This window comes from Vigna angularis, chromosome 3, assembly GCF_016808095.1.
Source record: "Vigna angularis cultivar LongXiaoDou No.4 chromosome 3, ASM1680809v1, whole genome shotgun sequence".
NCBI classification, from domain to species: Eukaryota; Viridiplantae; Streptophyta; class Magnoliopsida; order Fabales; family Fabaceae; genus Vigna; species Vigna angularis.
In genome coordinates, this window is record NC_068972.1 from 12,036,843 (window position 1) to 12,061,952 (window position 25,110).

Genomic DNA, 25,110 nt, shown 5'->3' on the forward strand with positions numbered 1-25,110 from the left:
TTTACAGGTAAAACTGGCAAAAGAATCTATTAATTTGGTTGCTTTATAACTATAATTTGTCACTGTTCGCCTTTTTCTTAGGTTTTTTTTATTATACATATATAAGTCTAAATTTTAACAAATCACGACTTCCGGATCTCAACCACCAAGGCATGACAATTAATAACCACAAATTAAATAGTATGTTCTTCACTTCAAGCCACATGTTATAATAAAAATAAAAGAGAATTATCACACTTATGAAGGGTTTTACTAGCACTCGAGTCTCATTCTTGTTCAAACTCCTCTTATAATGTAGGGGCACAATCCACTTGTTATTCTTGGCATTCATAAGCTTCAAAACAGCAGTTGGTTTAATCAACTTCACCACTTTTACGGGAAGTAACGTATATTATTTTCTCAATTAAGCTTTTATAATTTTTTTAAAATAGACTCAATCTTTATTTCATTATATTGAAATTTATATTCCTTTTATAAATATCACATGTCATATTATAGTATTTTTGTTTTTTTAATTATTTATTTATCACTTTTGTTTATTTTAAGTTTTGTTAACTTGTCAATATTGTTAGTGTCAAGTATTAGTGTTAATAATATCATATATCTATGTCTTGTATTTAACTTATTTTCTATATTTATTTTTTAACTTAATTAAGTACCAATTTTTTTTATGTTGTTGACTTTTTTTTTTGGTTTTGTGTATGTTCTAAATATGTTTTGTAAAATATACTTTATTCCTTTCAAAGATTGGAATTTCATAACTCCTAATTAATTAGTGCAAAAAATGTTTTTCGAAATCACTTAATAGATTTTGGTTTCAAGAGAAATAAAATCTTTCAAAATGATATTTTAGAAATATTTTATGATATTTTTGAAATATTTTTCCTAACTATAGTTTTGGTTCTAAAATAATCAAATCACATACTAGTACATGTTTTGGTTATTTAAAAAACCAAAATCCATCACAAAATTTCAAAAGTGCCATTATTATTTTTTAATTCTATCTCTTTGTCAGATAATAGGTTTCGATTTTACAAATAATGGAAGTCTATTGCTTTAATTATAAAATCAAATTATAATAAAATTATCATATGTTATAAATTTATCCTCACTGTTAAGGGTCTGGCGTCCAACACTAAAACATTTTAAAATTTAAGTTTTTGTGCGATTCCAAAGGCACCTAACATGAGTATTTGCTTCAAATTAATCTTTTATTGTCCCAAAACATGTTTCTTTGAGTTCATTTTTCATATATTAGAACTCTACTAAAGACATTTATTTCATTATGTCGCTTAGAACTCTTTTGTTTTCCTCTACAATTGGGAGACACCGATTTCCATTTCTCCATTGCTAGTACGAAGACGAACGTCACTTCATTTCTTTATCATTATTGCACTCATGAGGTGTCATTTTCGCCACAATTGCAGTCGTCTCTATTCTTGCTCACCTTGTTCCATTTCCATTGTTGGCTTACTCGTTCGTTTTCTCTCCTTGCTTTTTTTTTTTGTTTCGTTAAGGCTCCTTGTGTTCTTCTTAAAATACACATTTTGTGTTGTCATTTGTGTTCAGGTTTTGCATTCAGGTCGATTTTTTGTAGCACTTGTTTCTTTGTTTCGAAGTGTTTTTTCCATTGTTGCATGACCTAGCTTATGCGTTTCTAGGTTCTTCAAAATTTATATAGTTTTCTATGTTGTTAATATATTTTTGATATGTTTGGTTTACGTTTGGATTTTTCTTATTGTTTTAGTTTTGTCTAAATTCAAAATCTGGACAGAAAAAAAAACAATTTAAAAAACTTATAGAATAAGTTTTGGTTATAGCAAAAACCAAAGTATGTAATGAATAATAGGCTTTGAAAATAACTGAAGCATATTCTCTACCACAAGTTTTTCTTTTTTATTTCAATCTTTTTTTAATTGCTTTTGGTTTCGATTGTGAAAACAATAAAAGTCTATCTTGAAAATACATGTTACTATTAAAAACCAAAGCCAAAAGCTTCATTTCTTTATCTCATCTGAATATATGTTGATTGAGAAACTAAAGTATAATGTTGAAAAAAATTAGTGTGAAAACCATTTGCTAAACTAGTGACTCTTGTTAATTTGTTTCCTATTCTCACCTTTGGGTTCCTTTTCCAATAGCTTTCAAACAATGGTGTTGTGTTCTCTTCTTCCATCATACATAACTCACTAATAATCTCTTTGCTGATAAAACAAAAAACAAAGAAAAAAACTAATAATCTATTCATTCCCTTTTAATGAAGATCAAATAGTCTCTAATGTATTATACTCTAACTTCTGTCATTAAAGTTAAGTTTGTTGGATCTCATATAACCACTTTTTATCATTCATATTTGTGTTAATGGTCATATCTTTCTATTCTTCGTCTAAATCATTCATCAAGATTTGTGGTTATCATCGTTTTTACGTTCTAAGTTCATTGGCTTGAACAAATTTCACATATATTAGTCTATGCTTGATATTATCATAATTTTTATTTTGTTTATTTTTATCTTTTATTGATATTTTTATTATTATCTTTTTAAATAATTAAGGATTTATTAAATAAATTTAGAAAAGATAAGTATTTTATATTTTATTAGTATTTTGATATAACATTGTACTAAATATTTAAAAGTAAACCTTCGAGCTGCATACAATATCTAGACGACACAATTTCAACTTAATAAATTTTTTTATCATAGATAGGAACATTTCTTTTGTTAATTTAATTTAATTTATATTTTATTAAGTTAAATTTAATTAAAATTAAAATTAATTTATATTTTATTTGGTTAAATTTAATTAAAATTAAATTTTAATTTATATTATATTATATATATATTTTTTGTTTGTAATTTTATTTAAATTTTTTCTTTATAAAATATATATTTTTAAATATTTGTTGATATTCGCATACACATGTGAATTTTAAAATATTCTAATATATTTTTTAAACACTATCTGCGTGTCTGACTCATTATCATCTCTAATCACTACAAAAGTTATTATATTTGTAAATATTAAAATTACTGTCACAAATAAAGTTTTTAACAATTAAAAATAATTTTCAAAATTTCATATATTAAAAGTAGTTTGTGAGAAATGTTAATGTTGTTGGTAGAAAATAAAAAATTAATATAAGTTGAAAATCGCTATAAAATTTAATCATATTTTACAATATTTTATTATATTTTGACAATACAAAATATATCATATTTTATTATAATTTAACAATGATGAAAAATTTTAAATCATAAAATATTATTTAAAATGTATTTTAGAATTTTTTTAATTTAAAAATAAAATTTTTAATTATTCTATTTTCTCAAACTATGTTAATATTTTCTTTGACCAAACTAAGTTAATATTTTCTCAATTTCATACAAAAGTGTTTTCTTTTTTATTCTATTTGCTCCAAACAAAACATAGCGTTTAGGGATTATTCCATCAAAAAGCTGGGCCTAATACTCAAACTTATGGGACTTTAGAGAGGGGTTCATTGGATGATCAACACAAAATCTGAATCCAATCTACTTAATGGATTTACACTGTTTCTAACTCAAAATTTTATAAAATAAATTTATGGTGTCTCTTGTTAAAAATATTTTCAATATAAAATATTTATATTATATTTGTATGAGTCACTCACTAAAACTATCCATTAATTTTGATATTTTATAGAGAGAAAGTTCACTAAATAAACAATACAATTAGTCTAACTTAAACTTTTAAGACAAACAAGTTTATGAATCTTTTATATATATATATATATATATATATATATATATATATATATATATATATATTATATGGAATTCATTTTTTCACGTTACTTTACGTGAAACTTAAAAACACATTTGATTTTTCAATACTCTCAAATTCAATCCATATTTCTATTACTTCACTATATTTGTGATGTGAAACTTAAAAACACATTTGATTTTCTGACACTCTCTCAAATCCAATTCATATTTCTATTACTTCACTCTATTTGTGACTTATAAAGCATTAATATATACCAATACTTAAATTAGGGTTTTGATAACAAAATGAATAAAATCAATTTGGAGAAGAACATGGGCAAGGAGGACACGAGTGAAGACATGTTGGGTCTATCAAGGAGTAGATTTATCTAGGAGACACAATACCAAATGAAATATGAGTCCAACCATATAAGATATTGACATCACTCTCTGCCCAAAATCTTAATACAATAGATTAATGAGTCTTTCATCTTTATATAATGTTCTACTTTCTTATTTCTATCCAACGTAGGACTTAAACTCACACTTAGATTCTCAACACAATCAATTTGACAAGAGACAATGGAGGTGTTAATGGTGAGTGATGGAAACTGTGACGCCCGGGCACTGACGAGGGCGGGGAGTGCGACTCCTGGCAGGCTTCGAGTGGAAGGGGTACATGGACGAATCGGACATACACCGGAATGAGAGGGATCTGGAGACTGTATAGGTATGGGACTATACGGTTGAAAGATAGCTTAAAGGAATTGATTGGGCTACTCATATCACCAAAATGCATTTGCTTTTCGGTAGCCTGACCCATAAGAACTCCATGGTTAAGCGTGCTTAGCCTGGAGCAATTTAGGGATGGGTGACCTTCTGGGAAGTTTTCCCGGAAAGTGTGCGAGTGAGGACAAAGCACACTGGAAAGCCACGTGGTGATCTGTGGGGGCAGTCGACATTCCCTGTAGGCTGCTGGGGGGGCGTTACAGAAACCCTAAAGTTACCAGTAAGTTGAGCATTATCAACAGTACAAAGACAATGTTCTAGAGTCACTGAAATTTTAAAGAAAAAGTCAAATACATGCAGACTCAGATGAGAGTGAAACCTTATGAATGTAAAATTTAACTAAAAAAAATCATTAAATAATAAATAATTTAGAGATTAAAATAATTAATAATTTTAAAGATTTTAACTCTTTATTATTCTTGATTTTAAATTGATTTCTAATTAATTTAAACACTAATTTTTTGTTAAATAAAATTATGATAATTAATATTAGAGATCAATTTAGATTATAATTCATAAATAAATTATAATCTTTTATTTATAAAGACCATTTTAAATACTAACAACATTTAATTTATAAAATAACATCTAAATTAATGAATATAGTGTCTAATTATTTTTTTTGTTTCTAAAATTACTTACATTCAATTATTTTCTTACAGTGATAATTACCTCATTTTAAATTTTAATTTTAAATTCATTTTAGAAAAAAAAAAGCTACAGAGTATACTAAATTACTGGTATATCTCATTATAACTTTTATTCAATAACATTAATTCAATTTTTTTTACTGAAGAAATAACATTGAGTTATAAGTTCTTTGACTTAACATATCAAGAAAATTTTATTTTATCCCAAATTTAAGTAATGCGCCTTCGTATAAATAAAAAATAGAAGAAACATATACTTCATATGCAGAAGTATAAATTATTTAATTATATTTTATATTTTTTCTCTTAAAATTTATATAAATAATTAAGATATTATAATAATAATAAAAAGATATCTAATTAATAAAATATACAACTTAGTATATGGTAATTTCATTATTTTCCACAATAACATTTTTAATATAAAAAACAACTCTTTAAAATAAATCTCAATAAAATTTTAAATATTTAGTATTTAAATAAAAATATATCCTCCCATATTAATGTTTATATTTTGATAAAATCTTGTTCCTAAATTTATCTTACATACGTGTTAGCTAACTAACTAATAGAGAGACGTTATGATTAATTGAACGATGGATAGTCTAAAAAAAATTGGTCTTTCATTTTAAACTAAATACTTTTGCTTAAAAAATAAACATATTAATGATAATAGTAAGAATTCGTTTTAATTAATAATACATCACTACCATTATATTTCTAAACAAAGCTAAAAATCAACAATTCTTATACAAAAGTTGACCGATGTTTTACTAAATATAACATACATAATAGCAAGTCATGGTTGCCAATTCAATAAAACAAGAAAAGTTAAGCATTTATTATTGATGATGTTTGTTTAGTCCTAAAACACTGTAGTGTTGGTGAACAGTTGAAAAAGAAAGGAGTCTACCAATATTAAACAAGCTCAAACAAAATATGGAAAAAATGCTAGATAGTCAAGTGCAGGAATGAAAAAAAAAGAAAAGAAAAAAATTATTTCATACCATTTAACAATTATCTGACAATTAATACAGAGGTAAAATAGTTATAAAAAATTATATTTATGAAAGAAAAGTAAAAAGTAGTATATAGGGTAATGATATTTTGAGGTCCATTATATTTATTTGACAACATAATATAAGAATAAAATAATAATGATAGTTACATACAGCCAAAGAAAAATCCTTAAACTCTAAACATTCATTCATGAAAAATACTAAATTATTTAACACACCTAAATATTTTACATTAATTTGACACTATCTTTATTTACTTTTTATTTTTTTCTTTTTTAAAACAATACAAAAATTTATACTTCTTTTATTATTTTATCCTTGTAATCTGTGTTAAATAAATGTATTATGGTATCATTACTTTATAAAAAAAAAGTAAAAAGTGGTGTTAAAGTAAGTAATTTTTGTTATCATTCCTCTAAAAGTAAATGAAGTCATCACAAAGAAAAATGAATAACGATATTTTGACATATAAATTTTTTATATTCATTTCTCTTCGGTTGTTTTTTATTTTATTTTTCTTTTGTACATATAAAAATTATTTGTATGAAAAGAATATAATGTGTTCCAAGAATATCATGAAAATAATGACAGGAAATTTGTATTACAGACAAAATCACAATCATGGATGGAACACAGCAATACAATAATATAGGAGACTTAATTGAATGCAAGATATGATTAAGCTCCATAGAAAGCATAACTTAAGACACTTTTTTTTTTATCTTGATACAGAGAGAGATCTTTATTTTAATAGAGAAAGTAGGACGTTATCCTAAAGGATAGACGGATCAGGTATTCATACACACACACACTCTCTCTCTCACGTTGACAAAACAAGGCAGTCCCATTGAATCTATTGTATGGCATTGGCGGTATTCTCATTGTGGCAGCACTTATAGCTGATGAAAATCTCCATAACCCTAGGACAATCTGGGCACTTGATGGTCTCTGGTAACTTTCCTGCAACATTAGGAATCTCAAGGTGTGAGCAACGGTGAGTGGTGGCCGCAATCTTCGCATGGTACTCTTTGAAGGATAACCCAAAGTCCTTTTTTATGCCTTCTTTCCATTTCTCAAACTCCGCCACTGTCTTCAAGACTGCGATTCCATGCACTCGTCACCACAGATGGCCCTTTACTGAGGAGAGCCCAACCGCTTTCATTCTTGTAGGAAAGCATCTTTTGAACTTCTTGGGTCACTGCATCAACTGGCTTCTGAACTTTAGTCACAAACAAACTCTCTATGCCACTCCAAAACCGCTTCGCCAGGCTTTTGTCTTCCTTTTCCACACAAAACAACTCTATGGAAATCTTTGCCTCCTTTACAGCCACATCGTTTGCAAGGGCACTCGCGTACTTATTGAACTGTTGGATCCATTCTTTGTCCTTCCCTCCATAGAACAAAATGTATTTCCGCCCTTCCACCTGTTCATACAAGTATCGTACATCACATCACAGTTTAAACAAATACTGTTGAATTATGATAAAATCTTGTACTTTTGTGAGAAATGAATATATTTTACCCAGCCGTTTATGATGGGATGAATGTTGCCTACTACAGAGCCAACCCAATTGATTTTGTTGTTTATTTGTTGTTCACTGAAAGTTGTAAACGGGAAAGCCCTGGTTCCATGAGCCTGAATCAAATGGAATGCGTTGGAGTGTTGCACCTTCCCTTGAGTGCTTAACACCACAACCATAGGATTCTTTTTGAAGTGCCATTCCTCCTTAATCTACTTGTATCCAGCTATGATTCCAGAGTACTGCACCACGTACCATGGCATCTTGCTTTTCAAAACCTCAAATTTCTTGCGCAGCAGCTCGGTCCATGCCTCCACAATAGGAATCCACACAATCTTATAACTCTCCTTAGTTTTAATCGAATCATAAACAGGTCGTAGTACTGAAATCTCTTCTTCCGTGATGTCTAGGGAAGAAATAAACAGGTACACGTTCTTCTTTTTTAGCACCGTCATCTCCACCTACCAAGCAACAAATGAATCATCATTAGGAACTATAATATGCGTAAATCATTAATACTTTAAAGCATCGCTTCATAATGCGTAAATTTTTTTTTTCTTTTATTTTTTTGCATGTAAATATAAGAAGGAAACGGATGTCCATTACCAATATATTTATATTATTCTTTTTTAAAATAGTCGTGGTTTCGTACTGGGACCACGGGATCCTGACTGTTATTGTCCTAGGAAATAATTTAGTATTTACATAATGGTTAAGAAATATACCAAATTTTCTTATAAATTCACTTATATGTGAAATTGATAGAATTGTCTCTAAATATTTCTTTTTGAAATGCTTAATTAAGTTTCAATTAGATTATACATTTTGATATTTTTGGTTGAATTTCTATTAAATTTTATTGATATATTTTAAAAAATACTTTTTAATTGATTTATTTTTAACTTTTTCCTTATTAATTGATGTGGTTGTTATTTTGGATGACGTCATATATATTTGTTTTTGGGTTAATAAATGGGAGATTTTATTATTAATATAAAAAGGATAGTGTTGTTATAAAACAAGTGACTTAAGACTTTTACTACAAACTTATAAGGAATAATAAGACATGCTCTCTCCATTATCCACATAATCAATCTCTATATCATTATCTATGTTATCAAAGGATTGTAAGAGTCTCCATCATTAATGTGATCGTTATTGGTAATATATTTTATTATGAAAACAATAAAAAAACATTAAAAGTTTTACATTAACAATATCATTTTATATTAACTATATAATTTTATATTTTTTTTCTTAAAGCTGGAGTTAAGAAATCAAAATGATTAGGACAAAATAACAGTTACCTCACAAATTAACAAACAAATTAAACAGTAATAATTCAATTAAGAAATAGAAAAAAATGTGAATATTTAATAGGCAAATAAAATATCAAATAAGACTTCATTAAAAATGTCCAAAATTTATTAGGGACTTCTAATTAATTAAGTATTTTTTTAAAGTATTTAACATATTTCATGTAAATATATTGTCAATAAGTTAGATCATTTGAAAAAAAAACATTTCATATAAATTTTGATACTTATATATATATATATATATATATATATATATATATATATATATTTATGTAATTTTGGTCTCCATCTTAAGAGATAGTTGTGTCCCTTTCTATAGTTTGTACGATTTTATGCATTTCAGCCTGATTATGGTGGTCCAAATTACCCTTCTTTGATCCTATTAGAGAGCACAATATTGCCTTAAGCAAAAATGTCACAATCATTTTCTTTCTTTCTGATGGACAAATTTCCACTTGTTTTAAATGAATGGTAGATAGAGGAGTTATAAAAAGTACCTTTTTTTCTTTATTTTATGTCTTGAAAATTAAAAATGTGCCTTAAAGTGCGTTCTTATTTATAACCAAGTATAACCTAAACAAGAAATAACGAACCGTGGTCTTGGTAGCGCCATGAAACAGAGGCTGAGGAGCATCCTTGTTGAAAATCAGAACCTTTAACACTTCAATTATTTCAGTGGGACTTTGGAAAAGCCTTTTAAGCTTGCGATGATACTCCGCCTCATCTGAAACAATACAGAAAAATCCTCTAGTTAGTGTGTCATTCACTACTCCTTGCCTTTTACTACATCAGTTATATAGGTTTGAATCAAAAGCACATTTTTTTCGGAAAAAATCAAAAGCAAATATTAGCTATAAGGCAAAACGTGAGAAAATAATTAAAGGCACAGAAGATTAGTTTAGTTGCTAACCTATCTGCTGTCTACAGAGCGTGATCTGCTTCCTGAGTTTGCTGAGTATGATGTTGATCTTTTGACCGTAGTGAGACAGTTCGTGTTTATCCTCTCTTAAACAATCAATAAATTATACATTCATTAAAATAATAAGGAAGGTTGTACATGTAGGAAACGATTAAGCATTAAGTAAGAAGAAGGTAACTTACGATTCAGTGATGAGACCATCAATCTGAGTAACTACAGAGACGATGGTGATGATGACCCAGTGACCATCAACAGGGATTTGCTCTATTGCAAGCCCTAAAGCAGGTACATCCTTTATGTCGTAACTGGTAAGCTTCTCCAGCTCAAAGATTACCTCAATCACTTGCAGAGTTGCTTTCACCAAATTGTTGACCTCAGTAATGGCTTGGCTATGCTTCTGAAGAGCTGCGGGCCTTGTGAGCAATGGCACACGCTTCAGAATAGCCACCGATTTGGCAAGAGGGTCTGTGGGTTGATACTGAGCGAGGAGCCAAAAGTATAATAATCTGATAAAATTATTTAAACTGGCAATGCATACATTGTTTTCTCTAAAAGTACTTCTATTAAGAACAAACTAATATATTCAACGCATTAAAACCTTTATAATTAATAAACTGATTTAACAATAACGCCTTTAGATTTTCCTGACAAATTGGAGAAGATTTAGAATAATGTTTATCAAAATAGTTAAACTTTTAAAAGATTAAATATGTTTTTAATTTATTAATTTTGATGCAAAACTAAAATTTATTATTATGTAAAATTTGTTATATTTTAATCTCTAAATTTTATAAATAAATAAATACAATTATTTTAATCAAATTATTTTAAACATTTTTTATTTATAAAAAAATGTTTCCAACTAAAACAGAATAAACAATAAACAATTTAAATAATAATATAAAATATTATTTAATACATAAAAACTAACATAATTAAATTAAAAAAGTTATATCGCTTTAATTTTAAAATTTAGAGACAAAAATTATCAAAATTTTAAATAAAAACAAAATCTAAAGGGGCTGTTTCGGTAGCGCGCCAAACTGCTTTTTCCATTTTTCTTTTCTCTGTGTTGGGCTTTCTCTCTAACCAGTGTGTGCTGGGTAGTGAATGTGCAGTGTTAGACAGTGGTGAGTAGAGTAGGGTATAGAGAGATATCGCGAGATTAGGTTTTTTCTGAGGTTTTTTTAGAGTAGTTTCTGCTGTAATCTTGGACTCTGCTCGAGCGATAACGGTGGTGAGCGCCCGTGGTAGTCTCGGTCGTGCTTTTCTTCCATTTCATTTCAATGAATTTTAATTTCGTGCACTTTGTTCTGTTCTCGTTTACATTCTGGTTCTCTTTTGGAATTCTATTTTTACGCTTTCTATTGTTTCAGTTGTGATTTTAGATTGTTAAATGGTTTAGATAATGATAGTTTCCATTGTTTTGATTTCTGCTGTTTTGGAAATTAGTTTTGTGCAATTTGATAGCTTGTGATTTAGTGCTAATATTTGATTTTGCATTTAGATTTTAGGTGTTTACTTCAATTTTAGTTTGAACATGTTGCTTTTATATTTCTTGTATTAATTCTGCTTAGTTTCTTACATTGTTATGAGTTGATGAAATGTTTAAGTGTTCGTTTTGATTGAAAGTAGTTTAGGTTATGCTTTTAAATTTTGCTGCAATGATTAGAAATTAATTAGGTACTGTTTCTGCACTTTTTCGTTTCCTTTGAGTTTTAGGATGTAATAGATTGTAGTCATAAGTCTGACTTGGTTTCATTTTCTTATTTTCTTTAAACAGATTTTATTTTTAATTCTTTATTTTCTTATGCTATATTAATGGAGACCAAGTTTGTTCTCTTTTAAGCTACTAAAAGACAGTCTAACGAGGCAGTTCTGGAAATGAAGTCGTCACATGTTCTCATTGTTTCCGCTGGTTTAATTGCTACCACATTGTCTTTCACGTACTGGTCCAGAGTGAAAGAACAAATCTGGTCCAGAGTGGCTAAAGAACAAAACAACAAGTCTAGAGTGGTGAAAGAACAAAACAACAACGAGAAGATCATTCCTCTAAAGAAATCCAAAATGATAGAAGGCTTCCCTCACTATGTTGGTAAGTTTGTTTTGGGTTTTGAATTCCTTTACCCTACATGTTTTGGCTATTTTTTTTATATGATGTGTTATTCATTTGCTTGCAGTAAGACAGCTGGGATTTGAAGATCCTGTAAAAGTTCCATTCTTGTGCCTACTACTTCAACAGTATTTGAAAAAATCTGAAGGATACGATGAGAGAATGTATGAGTATATTTTCAATGGCAACATAGATAACGTAGATCATCTGTATACAAAGCTGGAGCATGAATTCGAGAGATGTATTCTGAGTTATTTTTCCTTCTACTGGGATGAAGTTGCAACTGTCGTTAATAAAGTAGAAATCTCATTTATTTTTCTTACTTTTTAAAAAAAATTTCATGTTAGCTTTCCTAGTACAGTAAAGCATCATATTCTTTTCATGCTTATCTTTTCAACTTACTATATTAATGATTCCATTTTTTTATTGGTTGATTGCAGGCTATAAACCCGGAGTCTTCCTCGACGACGACAAAGCTAAGAGAAATAGCATTGACAGCTACAAGGTAAAATTTTATTTTCTTTAATCCTTACCATTTTTATTAAGTTTTTGAAATTTTAAGAACATAAATTTCTTCTAAATATGTGAGAAATGCATTATTATTTATTTAAATATTTGTTGTACCTAATACTTTGGCAGAGAAGAAAGATTCAAAAGATTATCAAAGGAGTTGAAAATGACCAGAATATTTTCAACGTTGATAGAAGAAATGAAAGCACTGCATGGTCAAGAAATGATACCGGTAAACAGAAGTCCTGTACTCCTCTTAATGGGAGGAGGCATGGGTGCGGGAAAAAGCACCATTCGTGATGCAATTCTTAAAGAGTAACCCTCTCGACCTATTATAAAATTGTTTGTTTTATAAAATTTCCATCTATAGCATATAAAAAATAAATGGTTTTTTTAGACTTGATGCTTTATTATACTATAGCATTAAGCATAGGTAAGAATTACATCATTGTAAATACAATTCACTAATGCAGTTGCTTCTTGCATCCTTCAATTTTTATCCATAAATACAGTCATCTATTAATACCTACCAGTCCACCCATAACATATAAAGCAAACAGTTGTATTACTGAATAATTTTCTTTACGCATGTAGTGACTCTTTTGTTATAGTATAAAATCTGTTAGCGGTGAGAACTACAACATTGTAGATAGAATTTATTATTTAATATTCAACTATGAAAATATTTTTTTCTTACAACTTGACTTTATAAATTTAAATAAGATTATTTATGCTGGCTTTACTTTATAAATTTGATTATTTATAATTATACAATGGTTTTGCAGAGCATTTTGGTTACAAGTAGCTACGAATCATGTGATTGTTGAAGCAGATGCCTTTAAACACGCAGATGAAGTATATAAGACCCTTAATACAGCAGACCGACCTTTTGATTATATGGAACAGCTAAAAATTTCTGAATCGGTATGCTTCTATGTGAAGACTTTCAGGTTGTAATTATATATTTTTTTTAACTTAAGTGTTGGTGCTGTAGAAAGTTATGGGAAAGGAGAGAGATGGCGAAGAAAAGAGTAACGCAGATAATAGAGAAAAACGATATATTTCTCATTAATAAAGAAGCCCATATATGTACTGATAGAAATAAGGATAAACAGGGTGGATTGTACATGAGAGGAGAAATAGGAGGGTGAGTCAGAGAGGTTAGCTGTGGGTAATTAACATTCGCACAGTTAAGGGTACTGATGAGGTGTTAGTATAAATAGGAGTTGGTTAGTTGGATGTGGTACGTTTGTTGACAGTTAGTTGGTTAACAGGTTAAGTCCTGTGGAGGAGGGTTAAGCCTCTTGTATCATCTCTGTGTATTCAATTCTTTGTGAATAATACACGATACTATTCTTTTTCTCTTCTGTTTTTCTCTGTTGCTTGTGTGAAGAGTGTTCTTGATTAGTTTTCCCTATTGGAAACCTATCAATTGGTCCGACCTGCCGGATCTACTAGAAGTGAGAGACGTTATTCGATGATAATGGAGGGAAGAGTGGTGGCAGTAGAAGGTCAGTTGGAAGCGGTGGAAATAGCAGTGGCAGAAACGAAGGCTGACACGACGTACTTGCGACATGAAACAGGAGCCTTAAGACAGAATTATGAAGCCATGCGTCAGGATGTACAAGTGATACTGAAGATGTTGGGAGATCGCAATCGCGACCCAAACGGTTACCGTCAAGGGGGCAGTGAATCGTCGGTGAATGACAATGGAGGTGGCCTCGAAGGAAATAGAGAAAGAAGAGGAGAGGGAAATCGAGAGGGAAATCAAGAAGGATTCTCTAATTGGAGGAAAAGGGTAGAATTGCCGGGCTTTGAAGGGGGCGACCCAATGATTTGGATTAGTAGAGCGGAGAAGTTCTTTGAAGTGCAGAAGGTGGCGGAAGACGAGAAATTGCAATTGGCTTTCATCAGCTTGGAGGGGTATGCAGCGTATTGGTTTCGTTTCTGGAGGGAGAAAACCAAGAACAATTCTTGGGAAGGGTTGAAGAGGGTGATGGTGATCAGGTTCGGAGAAGGGGGAAGAGGGTCCGTCTATGAGAGGCTGGCCGCTATTAAACAGGTGGGTGCGGTGAGCGGGTATGTTCGGGATTTTGAGGTGTTGGTAGGACAGACGACGAGGATCCCTGAAGAACAGCTCCTGGGATATTTCATGGCCGGACTACAGGAGGAGGTGAGTGACCAAGTGAGACCACATGATCCGCAAGATCTAATGACCGCCATACGAGTTGCGCGGGACGTACAAAAGTTGTGTTTAACAGTCGACCAAGAATCATAATTCTTGGGGAGGGGCGACGAAGGCAATGACAAGATATGAAACCAGTCGTGTAACGCAAGGACGAGGGGGGGAACGCAGAAAGTGTCGGTTCCGTGAAGAAAGAGGCGACCCCCGGAGGCGGCGCCGCCAGAACCATCGGCGAAGGAAGAGAACGGGGCCCGCGTAGCTTGCCGTATTCTGAGTATTTGAAAAGGAGAGAGGAGGGAAAATGTTTCCGATGCGGAGATCCGTTCAGCCTGGGACATAGATGCCCAGAACGAGGACTTCGAATGTTGATCATGGTGGACGAGGAGGAGGAAGAAGGAGGCGAAACAGAAACAGAAGTGAATCTCGCTGGAATGGAATTATCGGCCCTGTCGGCGGGGGGCTTAACTACTCCCAAAACAATGAAATTAAAGGGGCGAATAGGACAAAGAGAGGTGCTTGTTCTGATTGACAGTGGCGCGAGCCACAACTTTATCAGCCGATGTTTGGTGGAGGAACTGGGTATGGCAGTAAGGGAAACCCACCCTTATTTCGTAAGATTGGGGGACGGTCAGAAGAAAAAGATTAGCAGGTGCTGTGAGCAAGTAGTATTGGAGTTGGGGGGCACCGAAATTGTAGAACAATTCTACCTTTTTGAGCTCGGGGGAGTGGAAATAATCCTAGGAATTGAGTGGCTGAAGAAGCTGGGGGAGGTGACGGTAGATTGGGGAAAACTGACGATGGTCTATAGGCAAGGTGGGAAGAAGATAACTGTGAAAGTTGGAACGTAAGGTGGTGGGACCCGAGGCTTTATTAAAAATAAACAATGCAGAAGCTTGGATGATGGTTTGGGAATTGGGCTCCATTGAGGCCCAAAATAGCGGCCAGAAATATGTGGGCCTTACGGAAACGCAGAAGGATGAAATGGAGAAGCTTCTAGGCCAATATGACGTGGTGTTTGCTGAGCCCACCAGCTTGCCACCTAGCAGAGGCATGCAGCATCGGATAACACTTAAAGAAGGAAGTGACCCCGTCAACGTCAGACCGTATCGGTACCCGCACATGATGAAGGCCGAGATAGAGCAGCAGATCGTCGAGATGCTCCGGACAGGGGTGGTCCGACCAAGTCACAGTCCTTATTCGAGTCCTGTAATTCTGGTGAAGAAAAAAGACGGCAGCTGGCGCTTTTGTGTAGACTACCGGGCACTCAACCGCGCGACGGTGCCAGACAAATTTCCCATTCCCGTCATCGAGGAGTTGCTGGACGAGTTGAAAGGAGGGACTTTCTTCTCCAAAATTGATTTGAAGGCCGGATACCATTAAATACGCATGCACGAGGAGGACATTGAGAAGACGGCTTTTCAAACACACCAAGGGCACTACGAATTCGTAGTGATGCCGTTCGGACTCACCAACGCGCCGGCGACGTTTCAAAGCGCAATGAACAGTCTTCTCCGACCCTATTTGCGAAAGTATGTCTTGGTGTTCTTCGATGACATACTGATCTATAGTCGTAAATGGAAAGAACATCTCGAGCATGTAGCGAGTGTACTGTCGACGTTAAAGCGAGAGCAGTGGGTGGCTAACCGGAGGAAGAGTGAATTCGGGCAAACTCAAGTTAAATATTTGGGACATGTCATTTCAAGCAATGGTGTGGAAATGGACGACGATAAAATAAAGGCCATAGTGGAGTGGGAAAGACCGAGAACAGTGAAGAGCTTGAGAGGGTTTTTGGGGTTGACCGGATACTACCGTCGATTCGTCAGAGATTACGGAAAAATAGCCAGACCTCTGACAGAGCTGCTAAAGAAAGGTGGGTTCACATGGAACGCGGAGGCAGAGGAGGCTTGGAAGACGTTGAAGAAGGCTATGACGACAGCACCCGTCTTGTCACTGCCCGATTTTAAGCAGTCCTTCCACATCGAATGTGATGCTTCCGGTCGAGGAGTGGGGGCAGTTTTGATGCAGGAGAAGAGACCCATAGCCTATTTTAGCAAGGTGTTATCCGAGGGGAGGTTGAGCAAGTCGATATATGAGAAGGAATTAATGGCCCTAGTGTTGGCCATACAACATTGGAGGCCTTACCTCGTCGGACAGAAATTCATCGTTCACACCGATCAAAAAAGCCTCCGACATTTGCTGGAGCAACGTATTACCACACAAAATCAACAAGATTGGATCGCAAAGTTGTTGGGATACGACTTCGATATAGTTTACAAATCAGGGGCTGCGAATAAAGCTGCAGATGCCCTGTCTAGAAAATACGAGGGGAAAGAGGATGAAGGAAAAGAACTGGGCATGGTGGCTAGACCCTTCTGGCAGGATTTTGAGGAGGTGGTGCGAGAAGTAGAAAATGATGACTTCTTACAGAGAGTAATGGAAGATATAAAGAGGGACCCTAATACCCACCCAGCGTACACCCTAGAACATGAGAGGCTACACCATAAGGGCCGATTGGTGCTGTCGGCGCAATCAAAATGGATTCCCAAATTAATAGCCGAATTTCATGTAACACAGATCGGAGGCCACTCAGGGGTCTACCGAACTTACAGGCGCATAGCCCAATCCTTATATTGGGCTAGAATGAAGAAATATGTGACGGAGTTTGTAGCCAGGTGCGTTGTATGTCAACAACATAAATATCTCTCTTCTTCTCCTCAAGGGCTGTTACAGCCGTTGCCAATTCTGAATGCTGTGTGGGAAGAGTTGAGCATGGACTTTATTGTGAGGCTACCGAAATCACAGGGGTACGATGCGATATTGGTGGTTGTAGACCGTTTGAGCAAATACGCTCATTTCCTTCCGCTTAAACATCCTTACTCAGCCAGAACAGTGGCGGAAGTGTTCATCCGGGAAGTCGTCCGGTTTGCATGGGGTACCTCAGTCCATCGTGAGTGATCGGGATCCATTATTTCTTAGCATTTTTTGGAGGGAATTATTCAAAGGGCAGGGGACGCAACTAAAAATGAGTACCGCGTATCACCCCGAAACGGATGGGCAGACAGAGGTGGTGAATCGGGTGTTGGAGGGATATCTTCGATGCTTTTGCTCGGAGCAACCAAAAGGGTGGATGGCAGTTTTACCGTGGGCGGAGTACTGGTATAACACCAGCTTTCAGGGGGCTATAAGGTGCACTCCGTTTGAAGCAATTTATGGGAGACCACCCCCCTCTCTACATCGATTTATTCCGGGAGAGACTCTGGTAGAAGCAGTGAGCCAGGAGCTTCAAAATCGTGATGAAGCGTTGAGACAATTGCGGTTTCATTTGGAGAGGGCCCAGGAATTGATGGTGCAACATGCAAATAAGAGGCGAAGACCAGCGAATGTTGAAGTGGGAGATTGGGTTTTTTTGAAGATAAGACCCCATAGGCAGTCTTCAATGCCAACCAGACTTCACTCAAAGTTGGCAGCCAGGTATTTCGGTCCTTTTCAAATAGTTCAGAAGGTTGGGGAGGTAACATACAAGCTGCAGCTTCCAGAGACAGCAAGGATACACCCCGTCTTCCACGTTTCACAGTTAAAAAAAGCTGTAGGCACGCAAGGGGTGGAGAAAGAGCTGCCGCAGGAGCTACAAGGAGAGGGGCCATCGTTCTGGCCAGTGACTATGTTGGGAAAGCGGCAAATAAAACAAGGCGATGTGGAAGTGCCACAGCTGCTGATAGAGTAGCAGGTAGGAGGCCCAGATGGTGCAACTTGGAAAGATGAAGTTACAATCAGGGAACAATACCCTGACTTCAACCTTGGGGACAAGGTTGGACTTCAGGAGGCAGGTATTGATAGAAATAAGGATAAACAGGGGTGGATTGTATATGAGAGGAGAAATAGGAGGGTGAGTTAGAGTGGTTAGCTGTGGGTAATTAACATTCGCACAGTTAAGGGTACTAATGAGGTGTTAGTATAAATAGGAGTTGGTTAGTTGGATGTGGTACGTTTGTTGACAGTTAGTTGGTTAACAGGTTAAGTCCTGTGGAGGAGGGTTAAGCCTCTTGTATCATCTCTGTGTATTTCTTTGTGAATAATACACGATACTATTCTTTTTCTCTTCTGTTTTTCTCTGTTGCTTGTGTGAAGAGTGTTCTTGATTAGTTTTCCCTATTGGAAACCTATCATGTACAGAGTAGGAGAACTGTCATTAGACAGTTAAAGTCGTTATGTAGTTTTGGTTTACATTTTAACAAGATCCTTGTTTCTTATTTATAACTAATGGTCGTTCTATGTTTATCAAAAATCTGAACAGGTACATGAGAATTCCACTCGTGCTGCAGAATCCCTCCTCGTGACTGCATTAAATGAAGGTCGAGATGTAATTATGGATGGTACCATGTCATGGGAACCATTTGTACGACAGACCATTGCAATGGCCAGAAATGTTCATAGATGCAGATATAGAATTGGAAGAGGCTATCACACAAATGATGATGGGACGGCTGATGAGAAATATTGGGAAGAGATTACAGATGAACAGGGGGAAACTTCTACCGGGAAAACAAGCACTCGACAACCTTATAGGATTGAGTTAGTGGGTGCGGTTTGTGACAGTTACATTGCAATTGTTAGAGCCATCAGGTATACATGCATACTAAGTTACTAATTAACTAATTGATTTTGTAAATTTAACAATTAACCTTTCACATTGGAATTTTTACAGGAGAGTTGTTGTAACAGGAAGAGCAGTCAGGGTGAGTGCACAACTAAAATCTCACCAAAATTTTGCCCGTGCATTTCCAGACTACTGTGAGCTTGTAGATAATGCTAGACTTTATTTTACAAATGCGATTGATCATCCACCAAAGGTAAATTTTAACAATTTTAATTACATTATGAAAATTTTGTTTTATTGTCCCATGTCATTAAAATAACTTTTGGAATATATTGTAGCTAATAGGTTGGAAAGATGGTGGTGAAGATTTACTGGTGCATCCTCAACATTTTAAATGCATGGAGAGGATAGCCAATTTAAATGTTGAAGCGAATTGCATTTATAATCTCTACAAGGAATCAAACATCATCATGGAACCCGGTTCCATTTGGCAAGAAATGATTTTAGCACCCTCAAGAATAGAAGACCAAAAAGAATTGAAGGAGGCTATTGAGAAATCAGAAAATCATGAGTGTTTGTTATCAGAGGAGTAATAATCGTCCTTATCTTTTAAGAGATAGTTTTGTCCTTTCTATAGGTTGTCCGATGTTATGCATTTCAGCCTGAGGTTTTGGTGGTCCAAATTACCCTTCTTTGATCCTATTATTACTTAGAGAGCACAATATTGACTTGAGCAAAAATGTCACAATCATTTTCTTTCTTTGTCATGGACAAATTTCCAGTTGTTTTAAATGAATGGTAGATAGAGGAGTTATAAAAGGGACCTTTTTTATCTTTATTTTACGTCTTAAAAATTTAAAATGTGCCTTAAAGTGCATTCTTATTTTTAAACAAAAAGTATAACCTAAACAAGAAATAACGAACCGTGGTCTTGGTAGCGCCATGAAACAGAGGCTGAGGAGCATCTTGTTGAAAATCATAAACTTTAACACTTCAATTATTTCAGTGGGACTTTGGAAAAGCCTTTTAAGCTTGCGATAATATTCTGCCTCATCTGAAACAATACAGAAAAATCCTCTAGTTAGTGTGTCATTCACTACTCCATGTCTTTTATTACATCAGTTATATAGGTTTGAATCAAAAGCACCTTTTTTTATTCGGAAAAAATCAAAAGCAAATATTAGCTATAAGGCAAAACGTGAGAAAATAATTAAAGGCACAGAAGATTAGTTTAGTTGGTAACTTATCTGAGCGTGATCTGCTTCCTGAGTTTGCTGAGTATGATGTTGATCTTTTGACCATAGTGATTGAGCATTAATTGGCTTAGAAGAAAAAGATTGTTTAAACATATCTTTTGCTTAATTCTAAAGCCATAAATTTAACGATATACTTCCTTACTTGAAAGTTCACATTTATCAATTTAAATTTACACCGTTTTAGGTTTCAAATATGATTTCGATCACCATTATTTTAATTTTTTTTTTCACTTTTTTAACCATCCAAAACACCAAGTATATATCTCGATGGTTTTTATAACTTAATTTCAATTAAATTAAAAGTTAAATATCTTTATAGAAATGACAAATTCAAATTGCTTCCTATTTGAAACAGGTATACTTTATTCCCAAAATTTAAAAAATAAAAATAATACTTTTAACTTAATTACATTAATAATTTTTTTATATAAGAACAAGTCAAATGATACAAACAATTTAAATGTTAACATAAAATATTTGACACGTTAAAAAAGTTTAATATTAATAAAAAAAATTATATTCATTTTTTGTTTTAAGTTTAAAAACTAAAATATATCAATATTTAAAATAATCAATTTTATGTCAAAGTTTAAAAAATAAAAATATATTTAATCCTTAAAATAGTATATCCAAATTAAATAACAATACACCATAACTGTATACAACTCAAACCATATGATACATGTAATCCAATACAGATTAATGTAACTTAATTAACTTATTTTATTTAAAACTAAAACTAAGTACCTAATAATAACATTCTTATATCAGAATCTTAAAAGTGAATTTAGAGAATATATATATATATATATATATATATATATATATATATATATATATATATATATATATATATATATATAACTACGATAAAAAAATGTAATAAAATAATGAACCAAACTAGTTTAAGTTACTTATACATTTTTGTTCGTTATCTGTTTAAAAAACATACTTTTAAAAAGAACATGTATATCATAGACGTTGGGGGTTAACATATACAGTAAGAAAAGATTAGTGATGAGAAGCGTGGCGCAGTAAATTAGAAATAGGGATTTGAAATTAGTGTTTACAGGCAGATTGAGTAGAAAAATGGCATGTGTGCAATGAGTTTAAAAAAGAAGGCATTTACCTAATGTGGAATAATAGACACGTGAAAAATAATGATTGGAGTTTTGGAGGAAAATTCCGAAAGCTCATATTAAATGCATTGTTTTAGTACAACTTCAACATAATAATGCACATTACATGTCTATTCCACAGTGTAGACACGATGGCGACGTTGCAGCGTGCGTAGGTTCTTGCCATTAAATAATTAATTAGTTAACTCCGTCCACTATTCCTAATATAATCGGAAGATAATTTGAAGGAGATATCAGATAATTTTTTCCTAAATACAATAATAAGCCTACAAATTAAGATGTCACCCTATTGATTAAAACATTTTTATAATTATATTTTTTTAATTCGTGTATAACTTTTTTTATTAAACTTTATATTTTTATGATAAATATTCCACAATTATATAAAAAACGATTTCTTTGATGTTATAAGTTTTTTATTCATCAAACTTAAACTCAGAGTAAAGGTTAAATGATAAACACGAAAGGGTTTGTATTTATCTCACAATTTTGTTTGCTGTAAAACAAAAACTTAAACTTTCTTAATATGATTTACTATTTTATAGACTGATAGGTAAACCAGTCAAATTTATGATTACCATAATATTTTAAAGAGCGTTATTGTAAAATTAACAAATTTACTATATATGACAGATTATAATAATCTGATAAAACTTTTTAGACATGCAATGCATACATTGTTTTCTCTAAAAGTACTTTTTATTAAGAACAAACTAATATATTCAATGCATTAAAACCTTTAATTAAGAAACTAATTTAACAATAGGCCCTTTAGATTTTTCTGACAAATTGGGGAAGATTTAGAACAATCTTTATCGTGGTTAAACTTTTAAAAGCTTAAATATGTTTTAAATTTATTAATGTTGATACAAAATTGAAACTTTTTATTGTGTAAAATTTGATATATTTTTATTTTCAAATTTTAAAAATAAATTAATATAATCATTTTAATCAAATTATTTTAATTTATCAAAAGTGGTTTTAGTTAACATTAAAACAAAAACATATCAAATAATATAAACAACTCAAACATTAATATAAAATATATTTAATATATAAAAAAATAGAATAATTAAATAATAAAAATTATATCAATTCAATTTAAAAATTTAAAAACAAAAATAAAAATAAAAATAAATTTCAATTTAAAAAAATTAAAAATTAAAAATATATTTAACCTAATTTTTTTTCATTATCGTGTTAAAGTATGAAGGATTTAAAATAAAGTAGTATTTGCTGGAACCGAAATGGTTGGTACCAAGAGGCTAATATATCTTAGATATTGTATTTGGTTTGGAAATGAAATTTTTAAAAGGAAAGTAAAAACGATATATAGTATCTTAATAGTCTTTGTATTAATTTATAATTACTCTCTATGCTTAACTCATTAACTAAATTTAGTGATTACGTCATATTAATACGTAGGGTGGAGTAATTGTGGGACTAAAAAATTAAAAAAATCATAGTTCACGTTCTCACTACGCGTTAGAAACTGTTTTTGTGCAAGCAAAATTAATTGCATCAAACGCGTGATCTTGTCTCCTAGTAGTCACATCACACGTACACTAGTAATCACATCACACGTACACTAGTAGTCACATCATACGTACAGTAAATTGACTTACCTTTGCCAATATAAATGACCCGTACATGAAACATAACCTTCACTGATCCCTTATACGTGTCGAATGATCGTTAAAACAGTGCAGGACCTACCATAGACAAATTAATGAACAAATATTTGCTTTTTAAAATATCATTTAATTAAATGTAAACAAAAAACATGAAGAAACAATTTTTCAAGAGGTCTGCAACATCAAGGAATTTGAAGAACATTCTTCAAAAGCAACAGTGACAATGAGACTTAATCTAAGTCTAGGGGGAGTGATTTTTTTTTTTCGTTTTAGGAAAATATGCACGTATCATAAAAATAACAAAATCCTCTGTTAACGTTCGGTTTATAAAACTTGTGAAAAGAACAAATAAATTGCAAATAAAATAGTAAGATAAGAATTAATAATAAAATCATGGTAATTCAAATACGCTTTCAAAATTCATGAACACGTGGATATATTCTAAACAATTTCTATCATATATATTAATATATATATATATATATATATATATATATATATAATGTATTTTCTTAATAAAAAATCATTTTAGTTAGATTTTAAATTTTCACTTTCTCACTCTGAAAAATTAGACGTATAATTTATTTTTTAGGAGTGATGTTATTTTTATCTTTTTCAAAGAAAAATTAGATAAGAGAAATATTTCTCAACTCAAAAGGTTAGAAAAAACTATTTTCTACCCAATATGCTCTAAATTATAAAAGTAATCATAACATCAAGTTTTTATTAAGAAATGTGACATTTAGTGTCATTATTACGTTAAATTGTATTAATCCATTTTACTGTTATTTTTAATGGAGTCATATCACAACGTTAATAAAAAGTTAACCAGTCTCATTAAATGTTGTATTTGTTTTTGTTTTATTTTATCATGGGATGAGAGAAAAGGGGGACGAAGGTGAGAAAGGGAGGAAAGAAAACGTTAATTTTCATATTTGTACACGCCAAAGTATTTATTACGTGTGAAACCACATACTTTTGTTCGTCATGTTTCATGGAGTTTAATACAAACATTTGTGATTTGTTTTTGACAATCAAAACTCGTGGCTCTTTTCAATAACCACGTTTTGTCGTCGTGTGCTCATATAGTCACGAAATTAAAGAGAGAAATATCAATCAAAATAATGAATGACATAGATAATAAAGTCAAATAAATCCTTTAAAACAATTAGGCTTTGTTCTTTTGTAGGGATTTGGGGGAGATGATTTGAATGAATTTGAGTGGATTTGAGGGTAATTTTTTGTTGTTTTTTTGAGTGTATTTGTGGGTAATTGAAAATGGATTTGGAAGTAAAGTTTGTGAGAAATAGTATAGGATTTGATTGATGTGACAAATAAAAAAATTTGTTTAATTGATAAAAATTGAAGATTACCAAAATACCCTTAGTTATTAAAATAATATAAAATGATAATTATTAATATTATATTTAATTATAAAAATATTTGTAAAGAGTAAAAAATTAAATTAATAATAATAATAATAATATATTATTATTTATTATTTATTTTATTAATATTAATATTAATATTATTAATGTTAATATTAATATTAATATTAATATTCATGTTGATGCTAAGAATCTATTTCAATCAAATACATTAGGGTAAAATTGGAATTTATAACAATTCCTTACAAATCTGCGCTGGGTAGAGAAGATTGAAAATTTACTTCATCCCGCAAATCTACTATTTTCATCGCCCGCAAATTTATCAAA

The 25,110-nt window shown here is 31.9% G+C and overlaps 2 protein-coding genes across 4 annotated transcripts; one reads left to right on the forward strand and one right to left on the reverse strand.

Moving 5' to 3' along the window:
* Positions 1-7,935: 7,935 nt before the first annotated feature.
* LOC128195794 (protein SIEVE ELEMENT OCCLUSION B-like) lies at positions 7,936-10,501 on the reverse strand. The gene is made up of 5 exons (XM_052874467.1): positions 10,487-10,501; positions 10,144-10,439; positions 9,953-10,047; positions 9,636-9,766; positions 7,936-8,184 (listed from the first exon to the last, which is right to left on the reverse strand). The coding sequence occupies exons 1-5, from the start codon at positions 10,499-10,501 to the stop codon at positions 7,936-7,938; spliced, it is 786 nt and encodes a 261-aa protein (XP_052730427.1).
* A 509-nt stretch (positions 10,502-11,010) lies between these two features.
* LOC108318750 (calmodulin calcium-dependent NAD kinase) lies at positions 11,011-20,182 on the forward strand. 3 transcript variants are annotated; one of them, XM_052875086.1, is made up of 9 exons: positions 11,011-11,198; positions 11,811-12,056; positions 12,142-12,371; positions 12,515-12,579; positions 12,714-12,899; positions 13,370-13,508; positions 19,064-19,392; positions 19,475-19,619; positions 19,705-20,182. In XM_052875086.1, exons 2-9 carry the CDS (start codon positions 11,846-11,848, stop codon positions 19,957-19,959), a joined length of 1,560 nt encoding a protein of 519 aa, XP_052731046.1. In that variant the 5' UTR covers positions 11,011-11,198; positions 11,811-11,845; the 3' UTR covers positions 19,960-20,182. The 3 variants fall into 3 exon arrangements, with proteins under 3 accessions (XP_052731046.1, XP_052731045.1, XP_052731044.1); XM_052875085.1 differs by having other exon boundaries at positions 11,821-12,056; XM_052875084.1 differs by lacking the exon at positions 11,011-11,198 and having other exon boundaries at positions 11,492-12,056.
* The last annotated feature ends 4,928 nt before the right edge of the window (positions 20,183-25,110 follow it).

Excerpts from the sequence above, each read along its gene's own strand:
- LOC128195794 (XM_052874467.1), bottom strand. Across the intron at positions 10,048-10,143 it reads GATGGTCTCATCACTGAATC|AGAGGATAAACACGAACTGT; the intron begins GTAAGTTACCTT and ends TGATTGTTTAAG. Across the intron at positions 9,767-9,952 it reads GCTCTGTAGACAGCAGATAG|ATGAGGCGGAGTATCATCGC; the intron begins GTTAGCAACTAA and ends GTATTGTTTCAG.
- LOC108318750 (XM_052875086.1), top strand. The coding sequence starts at position 11,846 with ATGAAGTCGTCACATGTTCTCATTGTTTCCGCTGGTTTAATTGCTACC. Across the intron at positions 12,580-12,713 it reads ATAGCATTGACAGCTACAAG|AGAAGAAAGATTCAAAAGAT; the intron begins GTAAAATTTTAT and ends ATACTTTGGCAG. Across the intron at positions 19,620-19,704 it reads CGATTGATCATCCACCAAAG|CTAATAGGTTGGAAAGATGG; the intron begins GTAAATTTTAAC and ends AATATATTGTAG.